At 39.6% G+C, this 12,500-nt stretch overlaps 1 protein-coding gene across 3 annotated transcripts in view; it reads left to right on the forward strand.

Annotated features, from left to right (window-relative positions):
• The first annotated feature begins 5,550 nt into the window (after positions 1-5,550).
• Positions 5,551-12,500, forward strand: part of LOC137996499 (proteasomal ATPase-associated factor 1-like) — a 16,808-nt gene continuing 9,858 nt past the window's right edge. For 2 of the 3 annotated variants that reach the window (XR_011122322.1, XM_068841938.1), the window contains exons 1-9: positions 5,551-5,697; positions 5,819-5,859; positions 5,991-6,094; positions 8,130-8,219; positions 8,686-8,784; positions 9,558-9,708; positions 10,287-10,331; positions 10,820-10,966; positions 12,481-12,500. The exon at positions 12,481-12,500 is cut by the window's right edge and continues 72 nt beyond it. Coding sequence is in view for 1 of the 3 variants with exons in the window: in XM_068841938.1 (XP_068698039.1) it covers positions 5,621-5,697; positions 5,819-5,859; positions 5,991-6,094; positions 8,130-8,219; positions 8,686-8,784; positions 9,558-9,708; positions 10,287-10,331; positions 10,820-10,966; positions 12,481-12,500 (774 nt within the window). In the remaining 2 variants the exon portion in view is untranslated. The remainder of the gene's footprint in view (positions 5,698-5,818; positions 5,860-5,990; positions 6,095-8,129; positions 8,220-8,685; positions 8,785-9,557; positions 9,709-10,286; positions 10,332-10,819; positions 10,967-12,480) is intronic. The other variant, XR_011122323.1, reaches the window with a different exon arrangement.

A 12,500-nucleotide genomic window follows, 5' to 3' on the forward strand; every position in this document is an offset into this window, starting at 1 on the left:
AATTATTGTTCATTGACCTTCATTGCAATAAGCAGTGTGGTTTCCTTCCCTTAATAATTCATTTCTTGATCACTTGAAATTATGTCAGCGAATTAGTGACTAAAATCATTGAAATTCATCCTTTCTTGATTAATTGTTTTCCTTTCTTTCTTTTTTATTTCTTCCATAAAGAATCAACCGCTCATTACAGTATAAAACCTTTTCTTCTAAGAAACTAAACTTTGTTCAAGGGCCTTATCATGTGAGCCCCTTTGAGCGACAAGAGGGGGAAAACGATATTGACGGCGTTGAATGAGGCCCTGCCAGGAGGAGGAGGGGAGAGGGGGGTGGGGTGGGGCGTGTCGCTTGTCTGAATTTTAAAAAGTCTCGTGTCGGTGCTTTGTTACTGTGACCGGTGCTGTCGGAAATTTAAAGAAAGGATGTCGTTAGGCCGTGCCACTTGTCGGATAGTAGTAAAGCGACTCTTCAAGTGTAAAATCTGACGAAAAAGCTTATTGGGAGTTCGCTTTTCTTGGTTCAACCATCCTCAATATCTCTTAACGATACGGTAACTATTAAAAGAAGTTATTACAGAAGAAGAGAGAGGGAGATTTTGATGAAGTCTGTTAGGGATGCAGGGTTGGCGCAGTGGTGAGAGCACTCGCCTCCCACCATTGTGGTCCGGATTCGATTCCGGTGGCACATATATGTGGGTTGAGTTTGTTGGTTCTCTACTCTGCCGACCGGGAGGTTTTCTCCGGGTACTCCGGTTTCCCCTCTCATCAAAAACCAACATTTGACTTGATTTGCTTTCATTGAGGAGGAGTTGTATCATAGACCAGTTTCATAAATGGCGACCACTTTTATATTCTTTAGTTTATGTTAATTAGACCTACTGCCCTCATTTTGGCACAAAAATTCTTTTGAAATTTGCTCGTTGTAGCGAGGCTAGAAAGGCTTATTAGCATTAAAACAAAAGAATATTTTATTTGGCCACCGTTATGAAAGAGGTCTACTGGACCTAAGCAAACCTTTTGATAGCTTATCCCATGAGTTACTAATAGCCAAACTCCGTGCGTACAATCTATCCGCTGAGATGTGCTTTGTGATTCAGAATTTTCTGGTAGAATGCAGACAGCGTGTCAAAGTTGCAGATGGTTTTTCGCATTGGGCTTTCGTATCTGAAGGCATCGCGCAGAATGCTATTGTTTTCTGCGGCATGTACTTGCGGTGCCAAATGTTGTGAAAGGTGGCATATTAATTTGCACTTCCAGAACAAGTCATCTGGGATTGGCCAAAAGATTTAGCTGTGGGAATACCTTGGTCCCGTTGCAGAATTTGCCTACTGTCAATCAAACGATTTCAAGGGGGATCTGAAATGTGAGGTGGGGACAGCTATTCTTAGAGTTATTTTCATAGAGTTATGTCCTAGAGTTAGAGTTAAGTTTCCAAAATCCTGAATTCACGATTTCGGACTGCCAAAATCCTGAATTCAAGATTTTGGACTTCCAAAATCTTGAATTCAGGATTTTGGCAGTCGTTAACTCTAACTCTAGGTCATAACTCTACTGAAATAACTCTATTGATAGTTAACCTCATGTGAGGTGCAATTAATAACTTCTTACTAACCAAGCGCGAGGGCCGTACTAGGGAATGTTGGCCCGAGGTCGTGGCAGCACGGACCGAGCGCAGCGAGGTCCGCACGAAAACGACCGAGGGCCAATATTCCCCAGTGCGGCTCGAGCTAGCTCGGTTAGTAAGTAGTTTATTGTATGGCTTTTTAATTACCTTTTGCTTTGTTTTTGCAAGCCCGTAATCGGCCCGTGGGCATTACGGGAGAATAATGCCCTACAATTCAGTCACAATTAGCCAATCAGAGCGCGCGTTATATCGGCTACAAACACAAGCCATATAATAAGTGAACAATAGTGTTTCATTAGGCCGCTCGAAGAATAGCCCATTTCCGAGTTGCTGCATACCTCAGTTTCAAAGCGAGTCCTGGTGCACAACCATTCAAATGAAAATGAGTTGCGTATTCTTATGCAAATCAAACTCATTTCCCTTTAAATAGTTGAGAACCAAGACTCACTTCGGAACGGAGACAAACAGCAACTCGGAAATGGCCTCTTCAAAGCGGTTTATCAAGTCTAAACAGAGACGCGCGCCAAAGGAACTGAAAAGTTTAGCCAAGATGAAAGCTCCCTAAACTCACGTCGAATTCAGCTTGAAGGAAACGCGCCAAATATCATCTCGTTAATTTATCTTTTGTTGTAAATTCAAACACTTTTTCTTGTTCTAGCGATGTGAGCTCTAAGAGAGCTCCCGATCAACACTGTAAAATGTTTGGTGCAACTTATCCCGCCACAATGTCGCCAAAAACATTGCGAGACAAGTTGCACGAAACAGTTTTCTATGGCTGCCAATTCTCTATTTTCGAATTCCCCATAATACACTTTGTTTGCCCCCCAAATTTTGCATAAACCATTGTTTTCAAATGCTCTTGGGAATATGCAGTGTCCCCAAGAGCATTTGAAAACAATAGTTTATGCAAAATTTGGGGGGCAAACAAAATGTATTATGGGGAATTCGAAAATAGAGAATGACCGGGTGAAATGGTTGTGCGCATGCATGATGTGTTGGCCACACCGGGTTGGTCTTCATTCTCGTCACCAGAGCCTTGGATCGACATGGGTTGGTGTTATGGTGTGTCACCTTGCTTTTTTGTTGTTAAGGACATTCGCGCTAATTGTTTGTGCGCAACGTTACTGCGCAGGTAACGCGACTGTAATATGTCACGCATTACTTCGAGCATTAGTGAAGTTGAAGTTTTAAAACCTTTGAAAAAACCGGGGACGATAAGTTTTGCACAGCGTTGGACCAGAGAAGATCTTGATCTGTCAAAATTGATTAAAAAAATATTTGCGAAAGTCAAGTAGACTACTGCACGACTAATATTCACGTTGTTTTATCAGTCGTGCACTAAATATTGTGAAAATACGCATTAGTGAAAATAACATGGCGACAAAAACGCCGGGAAAAAAATTCCAGGCCGGCAAAAGAATCATCATTAAGGTGGAAAAGCTCTGGAAACGGTAGCTGATCGAATAGTGGCTGAAAGTTTGGAAAACTCGAGGACGAACCGTTGCGTAAATTGAATGGGGCTGTTTTTATGGAGCGATTGCAGAATACCCGGCCCACTTTGAACGACACAAATCTCTTGCTCCTGCAAGTGACCAAACAAAATTATGCAATGAAGTTAGGTGAAGGATTGTTACGGCAGTGCCGTAGTGCCGTAGTCGATGAATAATGAAGTCTGACTTAGTTAAAGGACTGCTACCGCAGTGCCGCTGTGCCGTAGTCGCAGAATAATGAAGTCTGAGTGAGTCAAGGGCAAAACGATCTCGTGAAAAGTGTAATTGACCGAACCGCAAAATGAAAGCTAAAATTTCACGAGAGTGCTTAGGCCTAACCACTGAAACGAGCGCTTAGGTTTAATCAGTAAACGAGTGCTTTCTTCTTCACACAGCATTGCAACACGACTGATTATCATTTCAACGACTGACGACTACGGGGCTGTAGGACTGCGGGCGCAGCATTACAACACGACTGCGTGCGCGTTACTGCGGGAGCAGTTTTTGAAGTTAGATATTTTGTGGGCCGCGTATTCTGAATTCTAGCCGTTTTGGTTTTATCAAATGTTTTTATTACCCCACGAACTTAAGTTCAAAATGAATGGATACTTTTGAAGTTCATTTCCTTTACTTTCGTGAAAATAAAGCAGATTGTATTTTCAACGTCGTCTGCTTGAATAGTGCGGACCTGCGAGGAAACAGCCAGCGATTAAATTTCACAAAAACCACACTCCAGAAGATCAGCATGACGGCAATGTAGAGATATTATACAAAACACTAACCAAATGAAGATGACGTCTGCTTGAAACTTCGTTCAACGATGGATTCTGTCTTTGGTTCCAGTCTTTCCCCGACAGGTTACGCAAAAACGTGACAAACGAAATTTTCCAAGAGCTTTGCAACATCACATCGATTTTACTTGTTTAGATCATTGGTGACCCCTACTTTTTAAATCACGAATCACTTACTTTACATAATATCTACAAAATTTGATAAAATGAAAAATTCCCACCGTAAGAAGCTATCTTTTTTTTAAATTTTCTTTTCTCGTTCCATCGAATTCCGGAAGTGGTTGCAACGGGTACTAGTTTATGAAAACGCTCGTCGAGGATGAACTCTACTGTTTACGACATCCCTAGCGGCATGCAATTATCTAAAAATCCCACTCCTAAAAACCTATGCACGGAAACATTCACTCCAACAGTTTAGGTTTATGATTTTCTATCATGATGAGCAGATAACGCTACATCTCGTTATTATGACCGATTTATCGAAACTAAGGCATTTTCCACTGCCATTTTCTCCGAAACAAAGTCGGTGACCCCCACTTTTTTTCATTGGAGTAAGTTCTTTATGACCTAACTCTAGGTGAGAAATGAAGAAAATTTCACCGTAGGAAGATTATGAAGTATCACGTGAGAATTCGGTCGCTAAGTAACCGCCGCACATGCTCAATACAGTGAGTTTCGACCCATCGCAGAGATCTCTTTTCCCGTACGTACAACGCTAAAAGAAAAGAGACCTCTGATAGCAGGGAACGTTTGAAGATGTATGTCGAAGCATACGAAACGATAAGAAAATAATTTCAAACAATGCGCTTGTTTATAATGCCGCAAGTTGTCAGACCGCTCCGTCTTATTTTTGATTAAGCTAAGATGGCCAAAGAAAAAAGACTATCTGTGCCTAATTAATCTTGAAACCGTATGTTGACCAATCAGAATTTTTTAGCTAAAATGTCACACTTTCTCTTGATGATGTGGTAACTGTCACTCACTAAACACGAAGTCTCCGACAAGAAATCCGGACTGTCACGCCGGAGGTCGCGGGTTCGGACCCCGGCCGGATCAGCACTCAGGATCTTAAAATAACTGAGGAGAAAGTGCTGCCTTTGTAATTTCACCTGCAAGTGGTTAGACTTTCAAGTCTTCTCGGATAAGGACTATAAACCGTAGGTCCTGTCTCACAAATATCTTCTACGTTCATAAGTTCCCTGTGGGACGTTAAAAAACCAAGCACTATTCGAGAAGAGTAGGGGATAAAGTCCCCGGTGTTGTGGCTGTCCTGTTCTCTCCAGCAGAAGTGGCCGGATTGGAGGTGATGTCTCTAAAAAGGCTTGTGGTGTATGAGGCGACCTAAGCAGAAACAGCCACAAGTCAAAAAGGGACTTTGCCGAGTGCTGGAACATTTAGATGTAGATGTAGATTTTTTGAATTATCAAACAACTCCGAAAATGTTATTTTACACATATTACCATCCTTGTTGCTTCAAAACGCCAAACATACCATTTTAAATCATCAGTCCACGTACCTTATTCGTACCGTGTTCTTATTCCGGAATAGCGGATCGAACGCACCCCCCTTTAATCAAATCATGATTTCCCACCCCACCTCACTATCCCGGGTTTAAAGATCACGTGACTAGAAATTATATTCCCAGGTCCCCGCCATTATAGGCAATCAAAATGGTGGACAATTCCTAGCAAAATAGGAAAAAAAGGAAACCAAACACAAATGGATGCAAACAAAGCTTTAAGCGTGAAAGAAATTCCTCGGATGTATATACAGTGGGACTGGAAAGAGGCTCTAAGGTGCTTGCTTTTGTGTTACAAATTATAAGATTCGAATGTCTCTGAGCAACTGTGCAATGCAATGCAATGCAAGTAAGGCAAATTATATTTTTATACCTTTTTTTCTTTGAACTGCACTTAGGATCCCCGGAGGGAAAGCTTGGATCTCATGCAAACAAATAGGTATGTGAATTTAACTGGCATAAATTTAGTTTTATTGGCTCTGGCTATAAGTAATTAAGCAATTTGCCACTAGCCTGGCACGACATTTATTTTGCAGCAGTTTACTGATGAGGACACTTTCTTTTTTGCAGATCAATCCACGATTTATGGCGAGCTTGTTGCGTATGACGGAGAAAGTAGTGATTCTGTGACTATCCAAGCTACTGACGGTTTTGAGGTGAAAAATGTCTCTAAGGTAAGAGCGAGTTGATTTAACAGTAATAATGAACATGTGTTTAACTGTGTTATTAAAAATTAATGTTAATAACAGGCGAGTCTAAAGCACAGGTCAAATTCCATAAGTCAAGACTAGAAGTCCTTGCTCCACTGATGAACAACTAAGCCAAAGGTGTCCCCAAGGCCTGAAACAACATTAACATTTTTGCAGACTGCTTAGTGCTAGGTGTTGTTAATTTACCTGTTGCACTGTGACATATACACTGACCTGTGACCTGTGTTATAGACCTCCCAATTATTAACATTCTGGCCTGGGTTGCTCGAAGCATGGTTAGCACTAACCAGTGTTAAATACTATAATGGAAACCTATAGGTTTTGATATTTCTTAACCAACAGCTGGCACTAACTATAACCAGGCATCAGGCAACTGGCCCCTAGGAAATTTTGCCTCCTGCAACAAATTTCTCGGCAACCCTTGAGGCAATTAATACACTACATGAGCTGATAAACAAGATTTAGTGAACCAATCAGGGCCAGGTTGCTCTAAGCTTGGTTAGCTCAAAGTAATGGTTAATAAATAGAATCTATAGGTTTTCCTGATATTAAATCCTGCTTAGCACTAACCAAGCTTCAAGGAACCCATCCTAGAATGCTAGAAATGCAATATTCACGGTTGAAAATTTAATCATAGTCACTGCAGGTTGGGTGTATCACTTTGATTAGTGCTTTTGTGCTAAAGAGAAGCATAACAGTGGATCTAGGCAATAGTCAAAAGCAACTACCGGTAGTTTCTTGAGTGCTTAGGAAACTCCCAGTTGCAGCCATAACCCAACAATTAGAGCATGCAGTCTGAGCTGTAATTATGATAATAAACCCACTCATGCCAATGACAGTCAAAATATCTTGATTTTGATTCTCATCACCATCACTGTCTTAGCCAATCAAAACGATTTTGTGTAGGGACACTGTTGAAGTTGCGCAGGATTCTGTGCAGAGGGGAACAATAGCCCATGCTCAGCCCCCTCCCTAGAACAGGCGGCTGTACACAGGCTAATGGAACAATGAACTGCTTACTCTGCACCCTTTAAATTGACTGTCAAACATTTACATCAGAGAAGTAAACCAAACGCCCTGATTTGGTACATGTTTGAATATAATGCTTGCCAAACCAACCACACAATAGCTTGGGATGACTCAAAGATTGCCACCAGCAACCAGCAGTACTGTCAACTCTCCTTTAATTAATTAATGAAACTTTGATGATGATGGCCTCATATCACTAGACAAGTCTGGGTGTTGAAAATGTCAAGTCTTGAAATAACTCTTTAAGTGACTCTTCAAACCAGAATATCACCAAACCATTAAATTTTGTAACAGAAATGTTGTTTGCCATAATCAGCAACATCTGTGGGTTTTGACAAATCAAATTGACTCAACCCATTCACTCCTCAGGAACCCGAGGATGCACCCCCAGTTGACAAGTAAAATCATCTGGCATAAGACAGAGTAAAATCTGTTAAGTCTCACTCCCAAGGGTCAATGGATTAAGTTACTTAAAGCAAATATTTTTCATTCGTACCACCTTGTTGGTTTTAAGAGGCTAAAACTTGGTTTTATCAACGGAGTTGATAATGTAAATTGGCCACCGTACAGAGATTCTAAAAGCTGACGTTTTCGAGCGTTAGCCCTTTGACAGAGCGAATAGAGGAATTGTGGGTTACGTGTAGTTTTTATAGTAGAGTAAGAGATATGCTATTCCTATTTTTCATGTTGCCATGTTACCACCAGTAGCATAGCTCCTACTCTACTATAAAAACTACACGTAACCCAGTCAATTCCTTGATTCGCTCTGACGAAGGGCTAATGCTCGAAATGTCAGCTTTTAGAATCTCTCTACGGTGGCCAATTTACAGTTGATAAAACCAAATTTTTGTATACTACTTCCCCACCGACGCAGCACCACAGTTTCTTTAGAAACTACCCCCTTCATTTAAGAGGCTAAAGTAGGGGATCTCCGATAATCAAAACTTTTCATAACATTTTTTTTTTTCAGAACAGCGTTACATTATCACATTCCAAAATGCATTGTACAACAAAATTTATTTCTCCAACTGCAACCTTCTCAAATCTACACGGGAAAAGTGTGAGTTTGGTTTTATGAATTACATGTACATGTAATGCCTGTGTGTTGTTAGAAAGTCAAGATTTTCTTTTACTCAAACTACAGCAGCAGTTTGAATGGGTGTTTAAAATGTGAGTGAAGTGTCATTGTGATCCCCAGACCTCCAAAATGGTCTTGGTTTCATCAATCAAAGTCTTGATTCATTTTTTATGTCACATTGTGCTGAAGTTTTGAAAATACTTAATTTTCAAGGATAACAGTCCTTGATAGCTGTGCTGTCTTTAAAGCTAACATTGGTTATCCTATACAGAAAATTATTGTAGCCTTCAAAACATATTCATGACTCTGGCCCTTGCTGATGGTGTACAAATGTACAACCTCCTTCTTGAGGTCTTTAAGGTATTAATAATTAATTACATTACACTTTCCTTATTATATAAAATTAGTTTTTACATTTCCTTCCAACGTCATTTTGATTTTATTGCAGGTTAGATGTGTAGATGTATCAACAGGTGGTGGGCTTGGTGTTTCGTCTGGAGATGATGGTACTTTGCTTGTATGGGATACTGGCAATGGTGTTTTAAGGGTATGGTAAAAACATTTTAAAGTGTACATGACAATTTTTTAAAATCCTGATAGTCCTTTTAACATGGAAAAGAAAAGAGATTAATTCAAAGAGCATTTTTTCCATTTCACTGTTGGAAAATAAAAATGGAAATCACTGGGTAACTACGGTGTACATGTACTTGCAGTCACGTCAAAAATGATTTGAAACTGAGATCTGGGAATAGGCAACTTTTAGGTCATCTTGTGAAAACATTCTGCAGAATTCAGCATTAATTGAAATTTTTCTTGATTTATGGAAAAGAAAATGGTTTTTGTTTGTGTGTAGTAGGCAGTTTTCTAAAGTCCTGTTGGCTGTGAGATTGTGAATACCAATTTGCTTCAAATTGATAACCTTGTAATAACATCTTTTGATCGTAGAATGTCTTCCAGATAACATCCCAGGGTAAAAAAATATTAATAATCTCTAAGTCACTGTAGGCCTCTGAGGGGAATTAAGGTAATAGTTTTTTACTTATTGAGGGCTATTTGCGGAGGCAGGATTACGTTTTTGCAAATTTTGGCAGTGTAGCACTTACATAACCCTTCCTTGTACCTGTACATGTTCATTGCCGTGACTTTAACATCTTCAGTTCCCACCCGAAGGTCGTGGGTTCAATTCCCACCCTGGTCAGAGTTTTTCTCTGTCCTTGTGTGGGCCCATTTCCATTAGTAGGGCTATTTGCTCGCATGGTTCATATGGGGTAGAAAGTTAGCACTTCACATTACACTCTAATCAGTTAAGTCTATTTGCAGAGGCAGCTTGAAGGACACATTTCAGATGTGAACACTTGTCGGTTCTTTCCTTCTGGAAAAGTGGTTCTGAGTGGTGGAGCTGATTTGCGGCTTAAAATCTGGTCCACTGAAGATGGAAGTTGCCCTGTTACGTTGAAAGGCCACACAGGAGGTTTGGATTCCATTGTTTTTCACCAAATATCCACAGTTTCCTTACCCTACTAGAGGCTGTTTGAATTTCTGATAGATGGGAGTGAGATGAATGTTGCATAGAGTAATATGGTTTTGACATGGCACATCTCAAGTGACTGATAAAGTGGTCACACTAAAAAAGTTACTCTTTAAGAGGAAATAAATATTTTGAGGCACTATGTTTAATAGGTGTGTTGTGTAGAAGGTCAAAGTTCCTTTATTGTGTCATCTTCAACTTTTGTCTGTTGTGTGAAATCCAATGCAAAAATTGTGTTGGCTCTTTTGGGTTGTATAGTATAATAGTGGTAAATAACTATTATAATAATTAAAGAATTTATTTTATTAACCCTTTCACTGCTGTGGGGTTCCCCATTGACGAGTAAAATCGTCTGGTGTTAGACAGAGTAAAATCTAGAAGTCTCAGTGGCACTTACAGGAGTGAAAGGGTTAATGGGGACATAGTTTTTGCGTGAACCTAGCTGTTGTTAAAGAGCTGATCATTTGTTTCCTCAGGTTGTGAGAACTTTGATAAATGTGTTCTCTTTTAATCTTCCATAGGTGTTGTTGATACAGCCATAATAGACAGGGGAAGAAATATTTTATGTATGTACTTACCACCCGTTACAGTATCTGAGCTGATTACATTTTTCATAATGAGCATACTCTGCATAGGCTCTTCTTTGAGATTTTAGAGGTGTTTTTTGGAAAATTTGAAGGAATTGTGATGTGCAACATAAGTCACTAGGCTTGCTGTCGAGAAGATTTTTTTGGGATTCACATATTGTGTACAAAATTTCTTTAGTAAATAATTAAATGCTTACCAGTATGTGCAGGGTGGCATTTTTGTAATACAAAGGCAGACTGACATTTTAAGTGCTAAAAATTTAAACCTTAACCCTTACCTTCCGAAGAGTGACCTAAGTGTCTAGATCTTACTCCAGACTGTCTAATATAAGATGATTTTGTGTGTCATTGAAGGCCGGCTTAGGGATTAAAGGGTTTGTTCTTTGAGTTCATTTTTGAAAGATAGATTGACATGGTCATTTTTTTGCTCATGCCATTAGGAATGATTAGATTTTTGTTTATTACAGCCTGCTCAAGGGATGGTTCTGCACGTTTGTGGGATTGTGGAGAGGCTAAGTGTCTGGCAATTGTGTCTAAGAGTGATTGTCCTGTAAATTCATGCGCACTGATGCAGCTTCAGGAGATGAAAAATGGCGAATCAGATATACTACACAGTAAGAAAATAAACAACCACTGTATCTTTAAAGCAGGCAAGCAAGCATAATTGAGGCTTTCTGATTGCAACAGTGTAAATGAAAGCAACTTTTAGGCTTTTCTCAGAGCGTTGGTGGAGAAATTATAATAGTACATTTAAGGCACATCTTTGACGTAAATTTTGACTGTATCCATTACTATCTTATTTTTGGGTAGTTACTATGTCCATACCAAGAAATTTGAGGATGAATTATGATTTCACTGAAAAAGGAAATGTTCTTTTGTTTTTAGTTTACAGATGGAGATGACAGTTTTTTGCATGGGTGATTTCTTAAAAATTGTACACAAATCAGAGATAAAAAGAATCTTGGTCAATGTTTAACAGTACTTCAGTTCAAGACTTCCTGTGCAAATCCTACCAATCTTGATCAAAAAGAAAAGTAAAACAATGATAACAACAACAACAACAACAAAATTATTTTTCTTCAGGACTGTTGAATCCACCTGAATTTTTCAGGTGTCTATATTAAAAGTGACAATAATTTGCTTAAAATTGTCCAGTTTAGTGCAAGGATCACTTTTCCCTTTCGTCTATGACACACACTTCAAATATATACATTTATTTGATTTAAAGTTGTCTTCGAGCTGCCTCTACCCATGTCTCCACAAGTGGGTTTGTGCTACAAGAAGTCAATTTGCCAGAGACTTAGAAAATTCAGCAAGAATGGCGAAGAGGGAATGTAGAAGATGTTGGAGGATCCACTCAGTCCGATCTGGTGACAGGTCGACTCAGTCGATCAGATGGAGTTGATCCATTGAGATTTTTTGCCCTACCTATGAATGTGTTATCTTTGTCACTTGCGACCTGACTTCCAGTGAAATGGATCAACGTTCGTAAAGATGGCTCGAGTCGACCTGACTCTGATGGTACACAAACCGTCATACTCATGTGACTTTTTTAAGAACGAGGAAGGTTTACTACTTTGTCTTTTGTGCGACCTGACTTCTGGTGACACGACTTGTAATAGCCAAGATGTGTCGACAATACCCGATTTGGATCATTTACGTTGTAGATTCAGATTGGGTATATTGGACTTGGATGCGGAGGAGCGCTTACATGACTTGCAGGCACTTTTTTCCAGTATCTTCTATTAGTATAAAAACACAGGTGATTATACAAAATCGCGCGCTCTCATTGGCCCGCTATCTCGGATTATCAGCCGATAATCACCTCGACGGACAAAATGGCTGCCAGTAGTCGTTTTGCCACTGTAAGTGAAGATGATTTTGCGTTGAAATGTTTTTTTTTTTCTCTTTTTTGAAATAATCACCTGTGTATTTATACTAAAACAATTATTCGCCTCAGGCTCAGTGATTATCGGTGAATATTCACCTCTACTTCGTCTCGGTGAATATTCACCGATAATCACTTTGCCTTCGGCGAATAATTGTTAAATATTGTTTTGAGTTATATTGTAGGCATTAATTTGTATAGCAGATGTTCTTCATTTCATTCTTGCTTTTCCTTTGCAAGGTGAACATGAGGTTGGAACT

Source organism: Montipora foliosa, chromosome 3, assembly GCF_036669935.1.
Source record: "Montipora foliosa isolate CH-2021 chromosome 3, ASM3666993v2, whole genome shotgun sequence".
Classification (NCBI taxonomy): Eukaryota; Metazoa; Cnidaria; class Anthozoa; order Scleractinia; family Acroporidae; genus Montipora; species Montipora foliosa.